This window comes from Leishmania martiniquensis, chromosome 32 (genome assembly GCF_017916325.1).
Source record: "Leishmania martiniquensis isolate LSCM1 chromosome 32, whole genome shotgun sequence".
In the NCBI taxonomy this organism is placed as follows: Eukaryota; Euglenozoa; class Kinetoplastea; order Trypanosomatida; family Trypanosomatidae; genus Leishmania; species Leishmania martiniquensis.
In genome coordinates, this window is record NC_090167.1 from 500,057 (window position 1) to 522,698 (window position 22,642).

A 22,642-nucleotide genomic window follows, 5' to 3' on the forward strand; every position below is an offset into this window, starting at 1 on the left:
AATTGCCTGTTGTCGTCTTCGTCGACTGCATGGGTGTGCCTCTCCCTGTCCGAGACCCACGCTGTCTTTTCCCTTCCGCCATGCAGCAAATTGGGGGGCCCGTGCCGCTTACTCCAACGAAGCACTAAGTAAAGGTGATCCGCACGCGGTGGCAGGGTGTTCCCCGCCCTTGCTTTACACGCGCTCCGAAGGCGGAAGCGCGAAGCAGTGTGGAGGACGGACAGCTACTTTCACTTGCTTGCCGCGTTAAAGTTGTGTGTGTGTGTGTGTGCTTGTGTGTATCTCAACCCTCATGACAAATATACACGACATAGTAAAAGTGCGTGCTTCTCTCGCACACTCATGAGGGTGCCCTCTTCGACTCTCTCGGCAGGACTCGCCACGGCGCGCCGGGACGCGCGGCGCGTTGGCCGCCCTCTCTCTCTTGAGCATCTTACCACCCTGCGTTCCTGTCGCTTCTCAACCCCTCCGCTTTTCATCTGCGCCTTTCCTTTCTGTTTCTGTGCTTTCGCGCACGTGCGAGGCCGACAGTTCCACCACGGGGAGCGTCGCCAGCGCTCCTTTGCCGAGTGAGTAGCAGCACGCACGATCGGCATTAGCGCATCTCGCCTCGTTTGTGTGCCCTGGGTGGCGTATCCTGGTTGTGAGGTGGGGCCTCGCCTCTCTTTTTTTTGCTTGCTTGACTGCGTTCTTTCTTCCATTTATAGTCGCACAGCGGTGCCCCCGAAGCGCCCTCTTACCCCTCCACTCCTTTCACTCCCTCCCCTACTCCCATTACTTCATCCCTCTTTCCTTTCGTCTTCTCGTGTCTCAACTAGCCGGAGGTCCCTCGCGCGCAGCAGCCTCTAATCGCTACAACGATCGGCCCGGCAATACTGGTCGGCTCGCTTCGGTACCTGCGCTCTTCTCTTTGATAGGCGCAGGCGCGGGTGGTGGCGTCGAGCGTTTTGCATGGCCCTTCCGCGTAATCGCACCTCATTGCTGCATATACGGAGTGGTACATGACGGCGGTTTCGTTGGCATCCTGTCGACCTCTTTCCATGACCCACATCCATCTTTTTCGTATCGTATCGTATTGGCTTCCCGCGCGCGTCCGTTGTTTTTCCTTATGAGCGGCTCACAGCGGCTGCCGGTCGAGCGAACAGACTCCTTCTACAAGGATAGCGACCTCCTCTCCTCTACCACAGACTGCGTTGAGTTGAATGGGGAGGCAGAGCAACAAGTGACGGAGGCTATAAAGGCTCTCCTGGACATCTTGAAGGGGCGCGTGGCAAGTAGCGGCACCTTCACGACGCCCACGTGCCAGACTGTGGATAGTGTGATGGCCATGGAGTACTTTGCTGACTTTTCGTATGGGCTGACGCCCGGCGAAGCGCGTTACGTTGTGTACCGGTACCTCAAGAGCAGCGGCATGAACATCCGAAAAGCAGTAGAGCGTATGGCGCGGTCTGCCGAGTGGCGCAAGAAGCAGAACATGAACAAGATGGCTCTGTTTCCTTGCATTATTCCGATGCGGGGGTTTGAACAGCGGACAATGTGCGAGGAGCTACGGCTTCCGTTTATGAGTCACACCTCCTTCAGCAAGCGCCGTCTAGACGCTGAGGGGCGACTTCGGCTTGAACACGAGTCGATCGAATATGGCGACACCCCTCGCAGGCGGCTCTACGCCGACCTGACGGGGACGACAGTGTCGGATCAGTCAACCCGACTGGACCTCAATCATAGCGGCTGCCTGTCCACGCAGCAGTCCGTGAGGGTATCGCGAGCAGCCTCGTCCTCCACGCCGGCCGCTGGCCCTGCAAACGAGCAGACCCTCGAGGCAGATGAAAGCGTCAGGATCGATCGCGACGTGGAGTCGGCGAGGGCCTCCTCATCAAAAGAGCGGCAACACAAGTGCGATGACAAGAAAGGCGGTGGAGCGCTGTTGCGTTCCCTTTGGTCGCTCCTCCCTCTTTTCCGTTTCGAGAGCGGGAGGTGCTCGCCACATGTCTTGGCGTCGCAGCACGCGAGTGTGTCTACGGTGACCTCTGAGGCGAGACGGCACAGTCGCTTTCACTCCATCTTGTCTGTGGGCAGCTGCAGCGAGCGCGCGAAGAGCGACGCGGAGGCGGACGAGTTGGAGACGCACGATATGGAGGAGGTGGCAGATTTTCTGAGCACGGCGGGGGCGGCCAGGGCGGTGATGGCCACACTGAACGCTCGTTACGCCGACTGCCTCAACTTCCATGGTATTTTGCAGCCGATCGCTGCCGTCATCACGAAGCACGTGCCATTTTCGTTTCACTACTGGGATTTGATGGGCCATCCGATTATGTATTGCCGTCTCGGTGGATTGCACTCGAAGTGCCTGATGGAGGAGTTGTTCGCGCTCACCCCAATCGATGCAGAGCCGCGCGTGCTGGTGATGTTGTTTAACACCTACGCGCTTCTAGTCCTAGAGCAGTTGATCCGGTACTGTAATCGCCGAAGCCGCGAGAGCGCCGGCATCTTCCACGACCTCCTGCCGTCAACTCCATGCATGAACCGACAGCGCAAGGGATGCGAGTCACCGGCCCCCACACGCTCCCCTAGCAGCTTTCAAAGATGCTCTCTTCTTGGCTCCTTTGTGATTGTGGTGGACTGTGCGGGGGTGAAGTTTCGCCGATACTTGTACAAGCCGCTCCTTGTTTTAGTGCGCGCCATTGTTCAGATGAACATGCACCACTACCCGGAGCTGCTGCACCACTTGTACGTGACGAATTGCACGACCGTCGTGAGCTGGTCGTACCTTATGTTGCGCGGAATGCTGACAAAGGCCACACGGGAAAAGGTAACGTTTTGTAGTAAGTTCAATACGGTTTCCACGCTGTGCAATAATATTAGCAGTGCTCTTGTACCGCAGGAGCTGGGGGGCAACTGCCACTGCCCTGGTGGCTGTATCCCTTCCATGGCTACAATGCTCGACACACACTCGACGACAGCCAACCGTAGCCCCGGCGACGCGCACTCGAGCATTACGACGCCATTAGGTGACGGCGACAGCGACAGCCACACGGAGCAGGTGGCTCAGCAGTTTGGTGAGGAAGGACTCGCCTTTAACCGTCTCCGCTGCACCGCCCAGCGGCTTGTGCTGAAGGCGCGAGAGTCCCGCAAGCTGTCTTTTGCCATGAATGCGCAAAGTGAGATCGTTTGGGAATTTGCGGTCAAGCACGAGCGCTACGTGACCTTTTCGGCTGTCTTCGTCTCCGCTGCTAACGACGGCGCGATGCTGCTCGTGGTGCCGCGCCGAAGAGTGCAGAATGAGGCGGGTCACTACATCTGCCCCTCGATGGGGACAGTCATCTTTGAATGGAGCAACAAACGCAGCTTTTTCACTTGCTGCCGGCTGAGCGTGAAGGTGTACCACGAAGAGTGCTCAAGCACCTCCGTGTGACGAGGGAAGCGCAGCAAAAAATGGCGGCACGGCCTCAAAGCCATACCCCCTGGCAACAGGAGAAGGATTACCTGGCCGGGAGGATGGGCTGAGTCGACCTCTCGTACCCTGTGGAGAGGCGGAGGCCTCGCGCCGACGGGTTTTCTGTATACGTATATGCTTGCGAGCGTGTGCCTGTAGAAGTGAGAAAGGTGGGAACGGCGAATAAACTGCTATTGGTTTCTTTTTTCCTTTTCTCGGAGTTAGCGTTAATGGTGTACGATGCCTCGGCACTCTACGAGCCTCTTATCGCGGCGGAGCCTCTTTCTCGGGGAAAGCTCATGGAAGCACGACGGCTTCTGACCGTAGCTGCGCACTATTGCGACCGCGATCACATAGCTTTCCTATCATAGAAGGGTATGCCCCGCCGACACCTTACAGCCTCACGGGTGCTTATGTTTTTTTTCATTCGCTTGCCTCTGCGCTCCTTGTCGCTCCTGCCGACGCCTCTTCACGCTTCAGGTGCCCTGTCCATTACAAACGATGCGCTCGTGTGCGTCCGTATGAACACACAAGGCGTCGGAGAGCAACGACCGCGCTCTTGGCTTGTGTCTGTGCGACTGAGTGAGCAGAGCACTTAGCAAACATCCAGTGATGTCGCATGTCGAGCGTTGGTGGGCTCTCCCACCCCCTCCTCTCTCTCTTTGGCCTGCCTGAAGGAGAGCTAAAACGAAACGAAACAATCGATGTCGGGTGGTTTGCGTTTGTCTTCCAACACTCAAAAGAAAAGCGCATCTTGTGCGTGTGATGGATGGCGGCCTCGATAGGGGGGCATTGCGACTGATGTCTGCTTTCGCGCCGCCTTTTGTCAAAAGAATGATGATGGGCGTATATATGCATATTCAACGCTCTGACCAGCACCAACCCCCTTCCCCCATCCCGGCTCAAGCGAGCACTTCCAATGTTGTTGCAGAAAGTGGGTTGCCTGAGGAGAAACAACGCGGCTCCTCGTTCCGCTGGTGAACGTCTTCTCTTCCTCTCATGGGCGATGGTGTGTGTCGCTGCTTCTGCTCTTCATGTGGCTGCCATTTTGTTCTCTAGTGCTACCTTCCGCTGCCCTCGTCCAGCACCCTTCGCACCCCGCCTCAGGCCCTCTCCGACGTCTGCGATTGAAGCGCTCTGCGGGCGGGCGCATGCGTGGCCGTTCGTCTTGAAGAGTTTCTTCTCGCCTCTTCGCCACGCATTTTTTGTCTCTTGCAGTATGTGTCTTTGTCTGCTCGCCACCTTTGCTGTTGCACTCCTCCGACACCCTTCGCCCTCCTCGTGTGATACACCGCGTTCCTTCTCTCGTGTGTTGGGTTTGGATGCTTTCCCGACGTCACCCACCTCGTCGTTCCCCCACTGCCCCGCCTCGAATACATTTCCATCCCTTTTCCTCTTTGCTCCCCTGTCGGCAATGGCCTTCCGTTTTTTTTTCGCTCCGTCTCTCTCTCTTTCTCTCTCCCCCTCCCCTATTGACGTCATAACCCCTCTCCCTTCTACCACACACTTACATACACGCGCACAAACAAGGAGACGTACATGCGATTCTCGTTCTCACACGATATAGTACGTGTGCACGCTGGCCTTTCCTCTGCTCCTCCGCTGCACGCCTATTTGTAGACTAAACGAAAAGAGAAACGATGGTCTTCGTGCTTGCGCGGAGGCCTGTCTTCGCTTGTTTGTGCGCGTGATAGATACATATTTTTTTTTCTCTGGAGACAGTGGCGTTCAGTTTTCACGCTGCCGTCTACGCCTACGGGGTGCACCAGCTCCAGCCTCGGCTGAGATTCTTCTCGCGTTCGATACTGCGTATTACACTGCATGCTCGTTTCTCCGTTGCTTAAAAGGCTGCTAGAGGCTATGCATTGGGTTTGGTGGGTGGCGCTCGTGTGATCATCTACGTGTATGCGAGCTGATTCTGTTCTTTTCTGCTTGTAAGCGCTCCCGCTCCCCTCTCGGGTACCTTCGAGCGAAATCATGTCAATGACCGAACAGACACTAAACGTTGCTACTCCTGACACCTAACAGAAAGTAGCCGAGAAGACACATGCGGTTCGTGAAGGACAGTCTGTTGGCGCGGCGATCGTGGTGGCAATGGCGGAAGCTCGTCTTCGATGTGGAGCTAGTGCGTGCCGTCATGCTTGTCGCACGTGAGAAGGACAAGGAGCTTTCGTAAGAGACCTCCCTGACTTTCTCCATGACAACCGCCTCTCTCACCCTTCTACCGCCTGCACGCGTCTTGGCTTCTTTGACTCGAGTAAATCTGTGGCACCATCGCCATTCACGTTGCTCATCCACGCCATCTCCTGGATTCTTTCTGTTCCTCGTGCCATCCCTCTTCTAATCGGCCCCTTGGCATCATGTGGACAGAAGGAGTGGCGGTGTGGTGTGACAGCGCCTCGCATTGATTCGCGTCTCCCGTTGCCGTGATCGTGAGTTGAGAAGAGCAGCCCTTCGGTCGCTCTAGCGAAGCCGGAGATCCCGTCACATAGCTTGCACAGCAGATACGGAGACGCATAAATACCGACGCGCTCGCGAACGGAAGACGAGACAGGGGGGACGCGAGAATGTTCTACAAGATAGTCCTTCAGCGAACGGTGATTGTGAAGCCGGCGGACCTGTGTAATACGCTGAATCGTAGTCTCCTGACCTTCCTGCGGGAGGCGGTTGAGGGAAAGTCGCTTCCGGCGCCAGACAGCGTTGCCAGCATCGCACTCGACTTCGCCACGGCAAGCAAGTCCTCTGCGATGGTGATCGCCGTGCTCGATATCCTCAATGCGGAGACACTGCAAGGAAAGGTACTAGACGACGGGAGTGTATCGTTCCGGCTTACCTATGAGGCGATGGTGCTGAAGCTCCATCGCGGTGAGGTACTCGACCTTCTGGTGAGTGACGTGGATGAGACGGGTTTCTGGGCAAGCGTCTACGGCATCAATAAGCTTTTTGTGAACCGCAACCAAATGGGCGAGGACAGCCAGACGGGACGGCCGGAATGGGTTTTCGAGGCGGAGACCGCTGCGTGGGTCAGCCACGACGATCGCCGCTCTATCAAGAAGGACACGATGGTGCGGTTGCGCGTCATCGCGGAAACCCCGCAATCCGAGCGCGGCATGGCGGTCGGCAGCATCGGCGCCCCCTATCTTGGCCCGCGCGTCGGGAGTTACTAGACAAAAGCCTCAGTCCACCGCTGCCCACAGCCGGTCACACTTTCACTTCGGTGCTGGTGTGTTACCGGAGCATCGAGGCAAACCACAGGGAGTGTTATAAAAAGGGATTGTGCCCTGTATGGGCCGTCGCCTACCCGTCAGGGCTTCGCCGTCGCAGTGCCAGCGCCGACGGCGAATCGCCTGATCGACAAGGATGCTGGGCGTTGGTTTCGTGTGCACATCGCAGCCGAATATGAATGAGTGTGTCTGTTTAAAGAGCGCGTCAGCTGCAGCAAGGTCGATCGAGCCCAAAACCAATGGAATAGTACATCAGCGGAGAGTGCGGTCTGCCATCCACGACTAGAGCGAGCTGGTGTACATGTACCTTTGTGTACAACCAAAGGGGGCTCGCGTGTGCGATGTGAGCTCGGCGGCTATGCATGGCTTCTCTTCCGACGCGGCCCGGACCAATGCTACCCCACATCTGGAAACGCACACACACACATACCAACACGCGAGCACTTGATCGCCATGCTCCCCATGCCAACTTGGGAACGTGTTGTCGAACGCTTTGGCCTTTTCAAGTCTCGCCCCCCTCCCCCGTCCCTCCTCACCGACATCTAGATGCGCACCAGCGCGTCAGTGGAAAAGGCTCTAGTTGAAACACTCTTCGGCTCTCAGGCATACGCCATGGCAACAGACGCGTCGCCAGACGCCGTAGCAGCACCGTTGTCGTCCCCCTGGACGACCTTCTGGAAAAAGGTCTTCATGGGGGCCTCTATCGTTCTCATCGTAGGCGTCGCTTGGAGAGCCGTGTACGTGAGCAACCAAAAGGAAATGAAACTTCGACGCGCGTTGCGCAAGTCACAGAGCATTCACGCGGCCCTTCACGACGTCCCTGCCCGGCGGTTCTCCACAATTGATGCGCGTCCGTCTCCGACCCACAGGAACGATCTCGTTGAGCGGTACAGCTAAATTATGGGCTTTCGAGGGGCCTGACGACTCTCTTTTTACTGGAGTTCCCGTGAGGCCTTCATACTAACAAGCATACGTACATCTCTTTTTTTTTCGGGGCGAGGGGGGCCCCCACTCTCACTTCCTCCCCCTTTTCTGTGTCTCTGTGTGTGTGTGTGTCCGTGTACCCTTCGACTTCCTCTCCACGAGGTACGCAGTCGCCCTCAGATCAATTCGTCAGTGAAGAGAGACCTCCACGCGTGTTACTGCGCAAGATGAGTTCGCAAACGAAAAAAACACTTCGAGGGAGGAAGAAAAGGATTATCAAGCACATAGCACGTTGAGAGCCGCTAGGTAAGCGTCCTCGCATGTACCAGGAGGTACGAAACGCAGAGTGCGCCATCCTCTTTAGGAGCAGGCGAGAGCACACTCGTGATTGAATTTGAGTAGGCCGTCTGGATGCGCCTTCTCTTGTTCGCCTTCACCCATTCACCCTCTTGGTGCCGGCGTCTCTCGTACAACACACACACACACACGTAACTGTCTCTCTCTCCCTCTCTCTATGCCGCCAATCTCACGTACACATTTCGTCTTCTGTTTCCTCTTGCCCACAACCATCGTGAATCACCACATCTCTTTACTTGGCGGCGACGCCGATATTTTTGCTGTCGGGTGCAGTTCTTTTGCCGCCTCGTTCTCTTTCACCTCGTCCTGCACCCTTTTCTGTTATACTGCACAGCTCATCTCACGAAGAAACGAAACGAAAAAAAAGACAATAAAAGTATCGACGGGGTCCCCAGCACACAAAATTCGCTGCGCATTCCAACCCTCGTGCACACTTCCCCTAACTATACCTCTTTTGCTGCTCCTGCTGCTGAACGTGTGGCTGCGTGCGTGTGTGTGGTGTGTGTGTGTGTGTCTCCATTGATGTTTACAGGCTGATACGGGTCCTCTTGGACTCTTCTTTCGCACTTGTTTTCCGCTGTCTTGCCTTTTCTCTGCCCCTCTCTCCCGAGGCCTTCGTACATTCCCCTCTTCGTGGAGGAAGTCACGTGCGCTCAACGGTGTTTCTTGGAGCGCCTCAAGTGCCTCTGCCCTTGGACGCATTCGTCTTCCTCCCGCCTCCGTGGCCGAGCCACACAACAGCGGTTCAACGCCGTTTTTTTTTTCTTCATCCTGGGGCGTCTGCTCTTTCTTGTACTGTTCATCCCTCGCTGCTCTTTGTGGTACCGAATAGAGTGTTTCTCCTCTTTGTGTGTGCGCACTTCTCTTTTTGATTGCACTTTGTTGGCATTCTTCTTCCTTTGTTGTGGCTGTTGTCATCTCGAATTTCGGCTTCTTGGTCGCGCTATACCGCCTCATTGGAAGCGAGAAGCTGGTGGACTTGGCGACACTCGACAGCAGGGGGAGGGGGAGGGGCGTCTCTGGACGTCGGTATCCGGGTACAAGCCGCACTTGCTCATCTTCCCACCTCCTCCTTCGCCGGTACTTTCTCATTCATTGAGAAGAAAATTGACCCTCACGTCTGTGAGAGTGAAGAAAAGAATAACAGAGCCAAAGCCCCCGCCATTTTTCTTTCGTTCGCTCTTGGCGTGGGTCTCTCCATCGGATCACTCACGGGACGGCACCTCTTTGCTTTCTGTGACTGTCTGTCTGTGTGTGTGTGTGCCGAACTGCTCCCGCTGCCCTCTCTTCTCCATGTTCTCTTGTCGCCAACGATTCTGCGCTGGTGCTTAGCCTTTTTTTGTCGTTTTCACCGCTTTCACCGCGTCGGCTTGCCTAGAGCTCGTTTTACTCAGGTGTCGCCTAAATCGTGTGCGTATGCCTTCCGGACTCCTTACGCACAGTGCTTTTTCCTTTTTTTGAGGGGGGAAGCCCTTTTGGGGATACTGTTCGGAGTTTGTTCGTGTGTGTGCGTTCTGTTTGTAAGGGGGAGGGAGAGTGAGTGCGCATGCGGTATTGGTGCGGGAAGCGCCACTGCGTCTGTCTCTTTCCACATTGTTGCGTTGTTGGGATATTCGCCGGAAGTGCGCTGCTGCTCTTCCTCTCTGCCAGTCGTTTCTCACATCTCCTCGTGCACCTGAGCCGACTCTCGGCGGAAAGCGGGGAACTGGCGGGGCGCTCAGCTAGTAGCGCGAAGTGGTCACCAGAGCGGCCCCACTAACGTGTCAGTCAGGTTATGCGCCGCTATTTTTCGGCCGTTTTTTGCCTCAGCGAAGCCCGTCGTGCCCGGTGAATTCCGTTGTCTGTCTCGCCCCCTCCCCCTCCCGTCGTTTGTCCTCTGTCCGCCAGGCCCCCGACAGCGGACACCAGAGGAACGAAGAGGCATCCTTTCTCCCCTTCTGCGAGAAGCCGGTGCTTGGGTAGCTGTTAACGATGAGTACTGGCGACTTCATTGTGGGTGTCGACCACGGGAACGGCGAGGACTACCTAATACGGCATGGGTACTGGGTTCACTCGCCGCTCAGCCAAGACTGTACTATCAACACGAATCCAAGCAGCGGCTGCGGTACCGAGTGCAATGGCAGTGCTGGTGTCAGAGTCACGGGAGACGTTGGAGGCTGCATGGCTTCCCCGCATGGGTGTTTGGATGCTGAAACTCCTCTTCCACCATTCTATAAGCCATTAGTGGAGGACGACGATGACGGGAGCGGTGAAGACAGCGGCGACAGTGTCGCCAAAGCGGCCCTGGGGCATTTTCTCGAGGGATGCGGAAGCGGCCTCATCAACTTCTCACCCCTGGAGTGGAACAGTGCGGAACACGAGGATGGGTTGTATAGCTCGTTTGCGTCATCGCAAACGACGAGCGATAGAAGCGGAGGCACGTTTCCATGCATTGACGAGGAGCTCCTGGGCGACTTGGGTGACGTTATCGGCTACGGCGGCGATCGCGGCTCCTTTGTGTGTCGCGTTCCACCACCGCCGTTGACGCCCACGTGGAAAGAAGCGCCGAGCTTCACGCGGACATCGGCCTTTCTGGCAGCATCGCGCCGCTCGAAGGAGGCCAGGAAGGCCTACAAAAAATACCCGACGCGCATCTCCCAGGTTGAGCTGTCGTTTGTGTCGACGGTGTACCGATGCGCCCGCAATAGTGAGCATTGCCAGAGCAGAAGCAGCCCCTTTCTGACGCCAGAGGAAGCCCACTACGCTGCCTTGCACCTAGTATTACCTGACGCCGTCGTGTTAGCACGTGGAGAGCAGGTTGGGCTGCTGATGCCGCTGTACAACTGCAGCCTAAAGGAATTTCTGCAGAGCCTGGTACACCCCGCAGGTTGCGCGCGCGGCGCCGCTGGCATGCCGCCTCCACTGGACGTCTCGCACAAGTCGACTTTGTACGGCGGGGATAACGGCGACGACACCGAAGCTTGTGGTGCACACCGCAGCACCTTTCGGTTCCATGCAGCCTATCAGCCAGTCGATTCCATTCCTGTGGTGACCGCCATCGTCTTTCAGATGCTAGAGGCGGTAGCCTTTCTCAACTATCGCCTCCCCCACGGCGACGGATCCACTGGGTATACCCATAATGACCTCCACCTGGACAATATTCTGCTCTCTTACGAGGGCGATGTGGCACTTTGCGACTTCGAGCTGGTCGCCTCCACGCCCACCCCATCGTGCGCCATCGATATCCGCCGTTTGCCTCCCTCCTCGCGGCAGTCACCGCATGGTCTCTTCAGTGAAACAGCCGACACGTGGGCCTTTGGGTTGATGGTGGTGAGCCTGCTCACGGGTGTAGACCCATTGTTCACCTCGAACATTGTGAACGACTTCAGCGATGGTCCGCTGCTCCTTCGCTGGGACCGCAGCCCATGCGTGCTGGACTGGGAGGCAAACATTAAGGCGCATGTGGAGGTTTTGCTGCGACGTCAGGACTCGACCGGGAAACGGCTGGAGGAGGCGCACCACCTCCTGCAGCTCTGCAGCAAGTGCTTGGTGAACCGCGAAGGCGCCGAGCCTCTCCGAGCCGTTTCCCTACTGGAGGAGCCGATGTTCCTTCCTTACCGTCTCGACTTCAGCCTCGCCACGCGTACAGTGAAGGAGTGGATCAGAAACGCACGCCTTCTCTGACACAGACGGTTCGAATCGGGCGCTCTGAGCACCCAAAGACGCACACATTCGCGCCCACAGGGAGACGTGCACAAGCGACACATGGGGATGGACCTGCGTGAGCGTTTCCTGTGCTTTTCGGTAGGCCTGAAGTGATGCTGACAACGAGTGGCAGTGGAACGAGTTTTTTTGTTATAGTACGCATCTGAGTGAGCGCACGTGGTGCCTCCGTCGTTTTCCTCCGACTCTCTCTCTTTCTGCCCTTTACTCCCTCTCTCAACCCAATACACCCAATGCATACACGCACAGACACGTAACGCTGCTTTGTGGCCGTTTCAGTGTTGGCCGTTGAGGATTCCTCACCTGCACTTTCGCATCTCTTTGCTTTGGGCGTTGCCGCTGTTGCCGATGTGGGCACGATTGGTATGTCTCCGTATCTTCCTACCTTCCTTCTCCCTCCTTTGGCAGAGAATGTGAAGAGCTCAACCAAAGCCCCTCTCCCTCCCCCCTCCTCCTCCCCCAAACACACCTTTGCACACATTTGCTGTGCGCATTTTGCAGTCTTGTTCCGTTTTGTCTTTCCATTCCGCGTAGTCTTCGCATCGGTCTCACCGCTGACCTGAATGCGTTCTCGCGCTGTCGTCGTCAGGCTCGTCGCTGTGGCGGGCAGGGGGGTCCGATAAAGAAAAAAAAAGGATGCGCGTGTGGGAGGGGAGCAGAGTTCGTGAAAGGTAGTTCGTCGGAACGTGTGCGTTGAAGTAGACGTGCGGTGTTTATCGTTCGTATAGGGGCTGTGGCTGCGAGCCTGCGTGTGCGCGCGTCTGTGCGAGTTCTCATTTCCTTCGCAGCGGTGAGTGGACGTGTTTGAAAGAGGCGGCGGGCGTAGTTGAGTGCCCACCTTTCCTGGGGTGTTCACTCGATTTCTATTTCTACGTTTCGCCCGTTTCCTATTTTCGTTGTTTCCACCATATTTCGCGTGTTCTCTCTCTCTGCCTGTCTTGGTGTTTCGGTGCGGCGTGCTCAGTGACGCGTCTCTTCCCTGCCCGCCCTCCTCCTGGCGAAGCAGGCGGTCGCAAGGCTCCCTCGCTGAAGGCGCGGTAAATCTGCTGAGTGGTGTAATCTGAGTATGAAGCAAAGCTCTGTGGAGACTTGCTGTACAGTTGTGGTACCCTCTAAATGAGGGTGGCGAGTCCACTCCTCATGGCGCACGGAAGAAGACGCTGATAGAGCACACCTCTGCAGGCATGTGGGTGGGCATGGTGGGGTGGGCTGAAGGAAGGGGGCACTCGCTTAGCTCTCGTTCTCGCTTGTGCGTTTACTGTCACCTCCTTGCTGTGAGAAGTACGCGCACTAATGCGCTTGCTATGTCAGTGCGGTGGGCCGAGTGTACATTTTTTTCTTTGAAGGCGCGCTCACGCGCAGATACGCGAAGAAAAGGGACGTGATGAGGTGGTGGTGTTTGTCTTTCAAATGAAGGCGGTCTCCTCGCTGACACACGCGCAGGCGCGCGTGGCGAATGGAAACAGCAGGGCGACGCGGCCGTTTTTTTTTTGTTCTCTCCTCTTCAGGGAGGAGGGAAGTGTTTCTCTGACTCGTAAGGGTCGCTTTTCTCGCTGCACGGGCGCTCGATTTCGCTCTTCTTTACTCGCTGCGTTTTCTGTTGACCCCCACCTCTATGTCTTCTTTTAGCGCATATATTTAGTTTCGACATTCCGAACACCTGGAGTGCCGTTTGTGTGTTGCTGGACAGGGATGACAGAGAGCCGCAGGGTGGCACCACCGCACATGCTGTTCCTTGTTTTATCTCTCTCTTTTCATGGGGCGGTCGGGCACCAACTCCTCTGCGGCATTAGTGAAGGATGCAACCGGACGGCATGAGAAGAAAAAAACAACGTCGATCGAAAAGGCCCCCGTGGTGGGTGCGTACGTGGTGTACGACTTTGGTGCGAAAGAGCTCGAGCCCGCCTATGGCCGCACCTGTCCTGTTGTACCGCACTCACGAGTGCACAAACCTTTGCGTGACCTCTCAGGTGTAGCGTTTCGCTCTTGTACGGAGCGTCTCGCTGATGTTCAGTGTTTTCTTTTTTGTTTGGTGCGTGTGTGCGTGGGAATCGAAGGCGAGTATTAGGCTGGCGCCTGGCGATTCGCCCGCTCCCCCCTCCTCTGTGCGGCACTGTGCCCCCATCCCTGCGGACCACGTTGCCCTTGCGCCTCACGACTGTCAAACCTGGAGGACGTTGTCCGCCTCTCAACACAATCTTTCGTTCCCTGCTCGGCAGCTGCGGCACAGGTTGTCTGACGCACTGCTGTGCTGTAAGTGAGCATCATCCGTGGTCAGGCGTAGAGCTCTATTAACCGTGGTAATCGCAATTTCCTTCTCTGTGGGGCCCGCGGACATCGGTGACGGACATGCGAAGAGTAAGGTGATTTAGCTCAGAGTAACGAGGTGCTTCTGGACTTGAAGCACATCTTCCCCCTCCCCCTGCGCACGTAGGGCGCGGGTTACGATAGTGCTGTGGCGTTAGCCCTATGCGTCGCTGCGTACCGTGCCTTCGCCTTCTGTGCGAGGGCACCGGTCTCCTGCGCGGCGGCGCAGGCTCACCATCTCCATCGTCGTCCAGTTCGCCGAACTTCAGCCATGCCGCTGAGGAAAAAATCGAGAAGGAGTCGCAGGCGCTTAAGCGAGTCGCATGCTATCCCCATCGCTTCATGACGAGACCAGTGCTGCCCGTGCCGACTTCGCAAATCCTCTCCCCGCTCTTTCTGAGCAATCTCATGGAGCTGAATCAGCTGGCTACAGACTTGCACTGCCTTTCGTTTAGTGCCCCCAAGGCGCACTGGGATGCGGCTGTGATTCTCCTCAAGGACAGCCCCGATGCAAAGGAGTACGAGGTGTGGGTCAACCCTTCAGTGCCGGGCTACGACGATCGAAACGCGGTCGCTCCGATGTACGGCATGTGGGAGAACTGCATCTCCTGCGGCGCGTCGATGGCCTGGGTAGTGCGGCCGCAGCGCATCACATGCAGTGGGTACGACGAGCATGGTAGTCAGAAGGTGCAAGTGCTGGACGGAATGCGCGCGCGTTGCCTCATGCACGAGCTCGATCATTTGATGGGCAAGACAATCTTCGACCAAACGACCGGGCCAGAGTTCGTTGTCAGCTCGGTGGCGATGGCGCAGCGACACCTGTGGCCGGCCAACTTCCCCTCTGCCGAGGCGTACATGACCATTCCCGGTCAGTTTTTCGACTATGTGCGGAACACAACGGTGATTCCGCCGGGGATGGAATGGTGGTACGCACAGAACACGCGGGAGGAGTTCGGCAACGATCGGATCGCTCGGTGAGGGGTTTACTCAGACGGGGCAGAGAAGGCACCCTGTTGGGCCGCTGTTGGTCGTCTCTTTACCCCCTTGTTTTTTTCTGTTGTGGCTTTGGTGATGGTGGCGCGAGACCCTCTCTCTGGCCTGGGCGGTGCTTGCTCCGTGAGGGCCACAACCGCGCGCTTCTTGTCTGCGTTTTTTTTCGTGTGTGTGTGTGTGCGAAGCGCACAGGGAGCGCGGCACCGCCCGCATATAGACCCCCACCCTCCGTCCAGGGTCATTTCTCTGTGCTGCATTTCTTTGCGGGGGTGTTACCGGCCCTCTTCTTCTCACAGGTGGTATGGCCCTCTCAGGTAAAAGTCACGAGAAGAAGGCCTACTCCTCCTTTGGCACGTGGCCCCTGTGCACGAGCTCGACTGAGGACTGCCAGGCACACGTGTCTCGCACACATCATCGCACCGTGTCTCTGTGTGGGTGTATATATATGTATATATATATACATATATGCAGTCAACCCTAGCTTGCCTGACCATTGCGACTGCATGGCTGCGTTAACGTCTCTTCGCCTCACGTCGGGCAGCGGTGCCCTTCGCTTCCTCTACAATCGCACGTAAATGTCGTTTTCTAGTCAGCCTCCTCCCCCTTTGCTCTTGCTCAGCGCCGGCACCCAGGGAATCTCATTAATGACAATTACTTATCTTGGAACGTTCCAGGGAGGCAGTGAGCATCACCTACGCACACATTCCAGGCACGGCTTTTCCTTTCAATAGAAATGTCCTCTGCATTTATGGCGCAGCTCCCTTGTATCGGGTCATCATCGACTCTCGGTTGGCTTCGCGACGATGTCGCGCTCTCCTACATGGAGCACATTTTGCAGCGTGCTCGGGTGCTGCTGCCGCGCCGCGGCTGGCGCGTCGGTGTTATTAAGGAATTCTATCCGCGCGGGGCGTCATTGCTGGGCCTCAACGTGAACGCCGGCAGTGAGGTGTGTATTCGGTTCCGCGTTCCCGGCAAGAAAAATGAGTTCCTGCCATTCCATGAGGTGCTCTGTACAGCCTTGCACGAGTTCACGCACTGCGCGCACTCGCGGCATGACCGCCCTTTCTGGAACCTCTACTATGATTTGGTGAAGGAGTGCGAGGCGCTGGAGGTGACAATGATGCAGAAGGGCATGCAGCTCTACCCAGAACTGTCCTACTTACCCATGAGCTCCTCTGCCACAGCGTCGCAGCAACGCCGCCATGCTCGGGAAGGCTGGGCTGTCGTAGCGCCCAGTGGGTCTCGAGGCGGAGGTCATCAATTAGGTGGCGTAGGGGCCCTAGGCAGCGGTAGAGGGCGGGGCGGGGGGACGAGCATGCGCGTTAAGCGTCTCACACGAACCATCAGCAAGTCCGGCCTCACGTCCTCGAGTGGTACTTTCTCCCCAGGAAAACGTGAGGCTTTTCCGGTTGAGGGACGCCGGCTCGGTGGTGTTGGCCATCGCCAGTGCAGCGGCTTGCTCGGCTGCACCCCAACGCGTGATGCGTTGCGCCGCATTCTCGCCGAGGCAGCAAGCCGACGCCTGATGCGAGAGCCGACGCCAGTGGCAGCACCGCAGATGGGCTTGGAGACTGTGACATTTCCACGCGATGTCTGCACTGAGCCGCCACAAGAGGAGAGCCAACGTGAGGTGGACGACGACGGCGCGCCAGACTGCGTGCCACAGACCCTCTTCGACGAACAAGAGGGTAGTGGATGGAGGTGCCTCCGCTGCGGCTTTCTCAACGATCATGGTGTAGTCGATAGTTGCGCGTTCTGCGCCGATTGCGATGATGGTGTCGAGGGGGAGGGCGCATGGCTGAAGCGGCCTCGGGTGGATGGAGATCATCTCTCATTCGATGCGCCCAAGAAAATCCTTTCCTCGGTCACAGCCTCAAGCGCGGTGCCCGTGCAGCGACCACCACCACCACCTCCGCAGCGATCCAAGACGATACTGGAAGAGAAGTATATCGTCCTGAGCGACGATGACGATAGCTAGCACGCCAAATAGACATCAGGCGCGCTGTGCCCCTCTTCTCAGGGCCTCTTTCTCCTCCTCCGCGCGCACACAGATGCTCACGTTAGCGTCTACTCACACGCACACTGCTCTGCGCTTCCTCAATCGTGCACCTCGTTAAACCTCTCTCCTGGAGGCTACCGGTGCTGTGGTGGCGGCCCCTTCTTCCCAATTCTTTCTTTCGCTTGCACAGCACACCACTACACATGATCTCGGTGAAGGACATTTCTCAAAAGCAGTAGCATAACGTAGGCAGCGCTGCAACTGCCCTGTGGTGCCGCTGAGAAGCTTAGAAGGCAGCGGTGCGGAGGAGAGTAGCGGAAGAGTCCTACTCGAAATTGCTTTCGCGGGAAGCCAGGCGTTGGGCGGCATGTCAACCGGCCGCGGCCATGGTCAAGTCTCGCGCTACATGGTGGTTCGCTTATCTTCTTCGCTCAAACCATCTCGTGGATCTCTCTCGTCGGCATTCACACTCTTGGTGGTACGGTGGAAACACAATCCACTATCCATACTGGCGACCCTGCACCATAACACGCATGCACAAGACAACACGGGGGAATACATGGCGAACAGCGTATGAGACCATCCCAACTCCTCTTTCCCTCCACCGAGCACACCCGCACTCACCTTTAGGAGCTACTGTTTTCGCCGCCCATGAAGGAGCTTGACTCGACCATCATGTGCGGAAAAGGCGTGGAGGACGGCATCTATGTCCATTTCTTCGGTCTGGATGGAAAGGCCGCAATGCTGGCCTGCGACATGTACGGCATTCTCCCGAAAAACCTTCTCTACCTGCCGAAGCACGCCTTCATCGAGACTGGGGGTGAGAGTGAGCAGATCGTGCTGGTGCGGTACACTATGTGCGAACGTAGCCGTCAAGGCACCTTTCGCACCTTGTTAGGTGCCAAGTCAAAGCTGATCGAGGAGGGTAAAGTGGAAACGCTCTGGAAAGAACGTTGCCGCACACTGCCTAATGCGTCGCCCTGCCCGCGGTTTACGGCAAAGCAACTGGAAGAAACCGCTGCGGCACTGGACACAGACAGTGAAAGTGACAGCGAGTGGAAGGTTGACGAGCGTGGCATGCTGAAGCCGCCGCCGCCGCCACAGCCACAGCAGGTTGTATCACCATGTGCCTCCGTCAACGCAGAGGGCCAGGCGAACGCAGAGGCTGTCACACGAAAGGACAGCAAGTTGTGCGTGACGACGTCGGATGCGGCCTATGGCGGTGGGCAAGAGACGGCTCCTCCGTCACCGCGGTACACGCAAGGCTTCTTCAGCGCAGACGACGGCGCCACTACTGTCACTCGCACCGAGGCCGCAGGCGACAGTCTCGCTCTCGCCGCCGACGCAAAACCGATGACGCAGCAGCCACACAATACCAATAGGCCCTACACGCTTGTGAAGCTGCTTGGACTGCCCCGGCGACGAAAGCCACCCTCAAAGCCGCCGGCTATTCCAAGCGCCTACTTCCCGCGCACGCGCGAGACACTGACCATCGAAGAGCAGGAACTGGCTGCCAAGGAAAAGGACCTTTGCCGCTTTAGTCGTAGGGCAACAAGGCACCTACGCGCAAGGCAGCAGGAGCGATGCAGCGGTTACTCCACACCTCGACGCAGTACCTCTCTCCCTCCTCTCATCTCCTCCCCTGTGCCGTGTACGGATACCACTCGCATCCTCCAGTCAGCGAGGCTTCGCAGTTGCCGCGAAAGGGTAGCCATGCAGCGAGTGGCGGAAGTGCATCTGCGCTCCCTGGCCGGGCGCTACGAGCAAGCCCGCGCCATCGAAGATGAGATGGAGGCGGTTCCCACGCTTGGAACATTGGAGCACATGCTCGAGTACCAAAAATCCATCGGCGTGACCCCCGCGTTCGAGGACCGCATTCAGATTAGAGCAGAGCGTGAGGAGTCCCGCGCGGCGGCCCAACAGCAGACACGGCAGGCCGAAGTCGATCGCGTTTGCGCGATCGAGCAGAAGGAGCAGCGTGCGCAAGAGGTGGCGAAACGGGAGTGTGATGAGAAGAAGGACATCTCCGCCGAGGTGAAACGGACACTTCAACTCATCACTCACTGGAAAAGGATGGCGGCGCAGCGGCAGCGAGTCGCCCACTTGGGAAGCATTCTCGGCCGGAGTGCGTCGCGGCATGACAAGGCGGATAGGTACATTGAGAAGAAGCGCGCGGCCGCGAACATGCTGCGCTACGAGCATGACCAACAGGAGGTGCATCGCCGTCAGCTCCACGACACGATTCGAGGCATGCTTGTTCAAAAGACCTTTTTAGACACGGACTTGGTGAGTGACGATATGAATGCCGTCGCGTGAGAATGCATCGCTTCTCCTTTTTTTCTTCTCTTCGCTCTCCTGCTTTCATGTGCACGTGGGAGCACATGGTCAAGAGGACGGAATCGGCGCGCCGCCACATCGCGCTTGCGCCTCGCTCTGAGGCGTATCCCAATGTGGGCCTTTCCTCTGCCGATAGTCTCTTATTCATTTCTTCTCTCTCTTTCCCTCTTTGCCTCTCTGTGTGTGCCCCCCCCCTCCCCTTGCGGGTGGGTGCAGCTCATGTACATGATTATGTTAGCGTATATTTTTTCTCCCCTCTTTTTCGTTTGCTACTCAGAGTACGGAAAAGGGGGGTGAAGAAGGATGCGTCTTCTACTTCTCCTCCTTTCCCACTCTGCACCCCCCCCGCCCGCATGAAAGATGTGGATGACCGCGGTGGTGTCTGGTAAGCCGCGGAAAGGAGAGCGCCTGATGGGAGTGAAAAGAGTCGTGCAAGCCTCCCTCCCCCTCCACCGCTCGTCCGAGCCTGTTCATGCGAGACCCGTCTCTCTCCTTCGCGCATTATGTGCTGGTCGTGTTCTCATTGATGATGCGCCATGTCTCTGTTCGCGTCTGGAATATCTACGTGCGTGTTTGCCCGTTATGCAACGACGCAGGAGAGCAACAAAATTCCACCTCCCTGTTTCCAGAGTGTGTGAGCGTCATGCAGCAGACCGTCAACAGGCGCTGCTTCGACCAATCCCTCGCTCAAGTACGGAGTCAGATGCCCCCTATTCTGACCCCCTCCTCCCCTCCCCCATATCCGCGATAGCGCGCGTGGGTGTGTATATCTCGTGAACGTCTTTGGTCCTCTTTTGCCGTCTTCGTCCTCCTTCCCTGGCGCTGCCCTTCAGTGAGGGAAACGATACCTTTCGCCAATCGCCACACCACAGGCACACCGCACACCTTTCTGCGAGGCCGCCGCCGACGACAGCAAAGAAAAAGAAAAGATAAACTGGAGCGACGCGCAACAAGAATGTTTCCTCGTTACCGGTGAGTAACGGACGGAAGCAAACCAAATCTGCGTGCAACTCTCTCGTGCGCAGACACCATGGCAGACACAGCGGACCTCACCAATTTGGCGCTTGAGCAGGCCCTATACGAAAAGGTTGAGCGCGCGGACCCGCTGCCGGCGTGGGAGAGTGTGGTGCTGCCTTGCAAAGCGATTCCGACCGCTTTCTCCACTTTGCGCGATAGCGGGCTACGCCTTCTCGTCGATGACTTCCCAACGGAGAACGGGGACGAGCTACAGCTGCGGACGCTTCCGCCGCTAGCCGCGACAGAGCCGGCTCTTAGTACCAGCACTCCGGCTCCGCAGTCATCACAGCATCTTTCCGTTCGTTGTGTCCCTGTGGAGAGTGTCTCGACGATCAGCCCACTCCCCGCCAAGGCGACTGGGCCGCTGTGCACGCGCGGAGTAGCGGCCCTTCGTCCGCCAAACGAGGCGTCCGTGCCTGGCGCCGCGGTGCGTGATGCCCAGAACTTCTTGCTCGACCGATGCAGACCTACTGCCCGAGAAATGGACGTGTCACTGAACGTCTACGACCTCTCATGCGGGTATCTTAGGCAGTATGGGCAAGACTTGGTTGACCTAGAGACCCCCGGCGTCTACCACTCCGGCATTGTCTGCTATGGAGTGGAGGTGTACTTTGAGGGCGGCATCGGCGTCGCCGCGGCAGGTCGCACGCGTTTTGGTAACAAATACCGCACCCATCACCTCGGCGTAACAACGAGACCTGTTACAGAGTTCCTCCGGTGGATTTCCGTGCGGGCCATTCATGTTAACCAGATCCACGACTACCACCCTGTGCGGCACAACTGCCACCATTTCACCGACGAAGCAGCCCAATTTCTTCTGGGTGAGAGTGCCGGTATTCCGCCATATCTCTTCAGCACAGTGGAGCGTCTTGTGAAGACGGAGGTGGGCGCTGCAGTTGCAGAGATTGTGACTCTCACCACCCACGGCATGCAGAGCGCTGTTGCGCGGCAGATGCGCTCCCGCACAGTCGAGCGGCAGTGCAGCGTCGATATGCAACTGAGTGCCGCTACAGCCTGCGGTGTCATGACCCTGCCGCCGACTGCTGCGGTGCTCTTTCGGGCCAGCGACCTTCACCTCGCCAAACGGCTGGTCCTCGACCTCCGACCGTACGTGACAGGACTCATCAAGCGAAAACACATGAAGCCAGCTGCTTTGATGTTGCTGGAGGGGCTGTCTAGCTCACTGGTGGAAGGCACCGACTGTGTCGAGCCGAAGCTGGTGCTCAACTACATGGAGATGGTCACAGAGTCGCTTCTGCGCACCCCAATGGCGACCTGGGGACCCGTTTTCAATGGGCTCCGAGTGGCGGTGCTGCACAAGTTGTGTCTCATCAACTGCGTGTTTCATACAAAGCTGATGTCCATCCTGATGCTCGCAGCACGCGACTTTCCGCGCTTGTTGCCAGATGGGCGAGTGGCGTTTCTTCGGCTGGTGTGCAACTTTGCCTGCGGCGCTCATGGCGCGATTGTCTACTGCGACAGTCGTTACCGCGATTCCTGGGTGTCGATTGTTGGCTTAGGCCTGATGGATAGTAGCAGCACGGTCGTGTACACGGCCGCGTGCCTGGCCTTGAACCTCGCGGTGGCCATCGTCACCACGTCAACTTTGTCTTTGAGGCGCGACATGGCGCAGCTCGCCGACGACCACTACGCGCTACGCCTCGCAACGCTGATTTTGTATAACCTACGCTGCCGCAGCACAGAGCAGCTCCCCGAACCGTCCTTCAACATGATCTTGCTGGCGCTCTATTGGCTTGTTTCGAGCAATACAGCTGCGCTAGAGTACGTCGTGTCGCACTCCTTCCAGCTGCGCTACACCGAGCTCCTCGAAAGGTGCAGCTCCAATGAGAGCCGCGCACTAGTTTGTCTTCTGAAGACCCTACACGACCTTTACGTTTAGCCACCGCAAATGTTTTCGTGGCGGAGTCATGAAGTCGCCACTCTCCTCCTTTTTCTCTCACTGTTCGGTTTCGTTTGTCAGCTGCGCAACTGAATAGCAAACATATTTGTCTCCTTGCACTATACCTGTCCGCATCGGCTTCATATTTTCTTTGGCTGTTCTGCCTCCTTTAGAGACGTGTCGGGGCACAGCTGTCATTGCGTGCGGAATTTCAGTGGCCTCCCATGCCCCCGCTTCTCTCCTCCTCCCTCCCCCCTCTCTCTCCCTCTCTCGCTCTGCGTGAGTGCAAGCAAAGCGGTTTCCCATCTGCATGCCAAGTGGCACTCCTCTTGTGCTGGCGGCCCCGGGTGCAGCGGCCGCGACGCATGGGCGGGTCGGAGGGATTTTTCCGTGCCATCGCTGTCGGCGGGTCGAGTGGGCGGTGGTGCTGCGCTGCTGTCTCCATGGAT

The 22,642-nt window shown here is 57.4% G+C and overlaps 8 protein-coding genes across 8 annotated transcripts; all 8 read left to right on the plus strand.

Annotated features, from left to right (window-relative positions):
* Positions 1–1,108: 1,108 nt before the first annotated feature.
* Positions 1,109–3,412, plus strand: LSCM1_01772 (uncharacterized protein; the record flags this gene model as incomplete). Its single annotated transcript, XM_067319372.1, has 1 exon — positions 1,109–3,412. One exon carries the CDS (start codon positions 1,109–1,111, stop codon positions 3,410–3,412), a length of 2,304 nt encoding a protein of 767 aa, XP_067175921.1.
* A 2,588-nt stretch (positions 3,413–6,000) lies between these two features.
* Positions 6,001–6,600, plus strand: LSCM1_01773 (uncharacterized protein; the record flags this gene model as incomplete). The annotated part of the gene is made up of 1 exon (XM_067319373.1): positions 6,001–6,600. The coding sequence occupies one exon, from the start codon at positions 6,001–6,003 to the stop codon at positions 6,598–6,600; it is 600 nt and encodes a 199-aa protein (XP_067175922.1).
* A 669-nt stretch (positions 6,601–7,269) lies between these two features.
* LSCM1_01774 (uncharacterized protein) lies at positions 7,270–7,554 on the plus strand (the record flags this gene model as incomplete). Its single annotated transcript, XM_067319374.1, has 1 exon — positions 7,270–7,554. One exon carries the CDS (start codon positions 7,270–7,272, stop codon positions 7,552–7,554), a length of 285 nt encoding a protein of 94 aa, XP_067175923.1.
* A 2,355-nt stretch (positions 7,555–9,909) lies between these two features.
* LSCM1_01775 (uncharacterized protein) lies at positions 9,910–11,601 on the plus strand (the record flags this gene model as incomplete). The annotated part of the gene is made up of 1 exon (XM_067319375.1): positions 9,910–11,601. The coding sequence occupies one exon, from the start codon at positions 9,910–9,912 to the stop codon at positions 11,599–11,601; it is 1,692 nt and encodes a 563-aa protein (XP_067175924.1).
* A 2,508-nt stretch (positions 11,602–14,109) lies between these two features.
* On the plus strand, positions 14,110–14,925 carry LSCM1_01776 (uncharacterized protein; the record flags this gene model as incomplete). Its single annotated transcript, XM_067319376.1, has 1 exon — positions 14,110–14,925. The coding sequence occupies one exon, from the start codon at positions 14,110–14,112 to the stop codon at positions 14,923–14,925; it is 816 nt and encodes a 271-aa protein (XP_067175925.1).
* Positions 14,926–15,673: 748 nt separating this feature from the next.
* LSCM1_01777 (uncharacterized protein) lies at positions 15,674–16,918 on the plus strand (the record flags this gene model as incomplete). Its single annotated transcript, XM_067319377.1, has 1 exon — positions 15,674–16,918. One exon carries the CDS (start codon positions 15,674–15,676, stop codon positions 16,916–16,918), a length of 1,245 nt encoding a protein of 414 aa, XP_067175926.1.
* A 672-nt stretch (positions 16,919–17,590) lies between these two features.
* LSCM1_01778 (uncharacterized protein) lies at positions 17,591–19,255 on the plus strand (the record flags this gene model as incomplete). The annotated part of the gene is made up of 1 exon (XM_067319378.1): positions 17,591–19,255. The coding sequence occupies one exon, from the start codon at positions 17,591–17,593 to the stop codon at positions 19,253–19,255; it is 1,665 nt and encodes a 554-aa protein (XP_067175927.1).
* Positions 19,256–20,306: 1,051 nt separating this feature from the next.
* LSCM1_01779 (uncharacterized protein) lies at positions 20,307–22,193 on the plus strand (the record flags this gene model as incomplete). The annotated part of the gene is made up of 1 exon (XM_067319379.1): positions 20,307–22,193. The coding sequence occupies one exon, from the start codon at positions 20,307–20,309 to the stop codon at positions 22,191–22,193; it is 1,887 nt and encodes a 628-aa protein (XP_067175928.1).
* Positions 22,194–22,642: the final 449 nt, after the last annotated feature.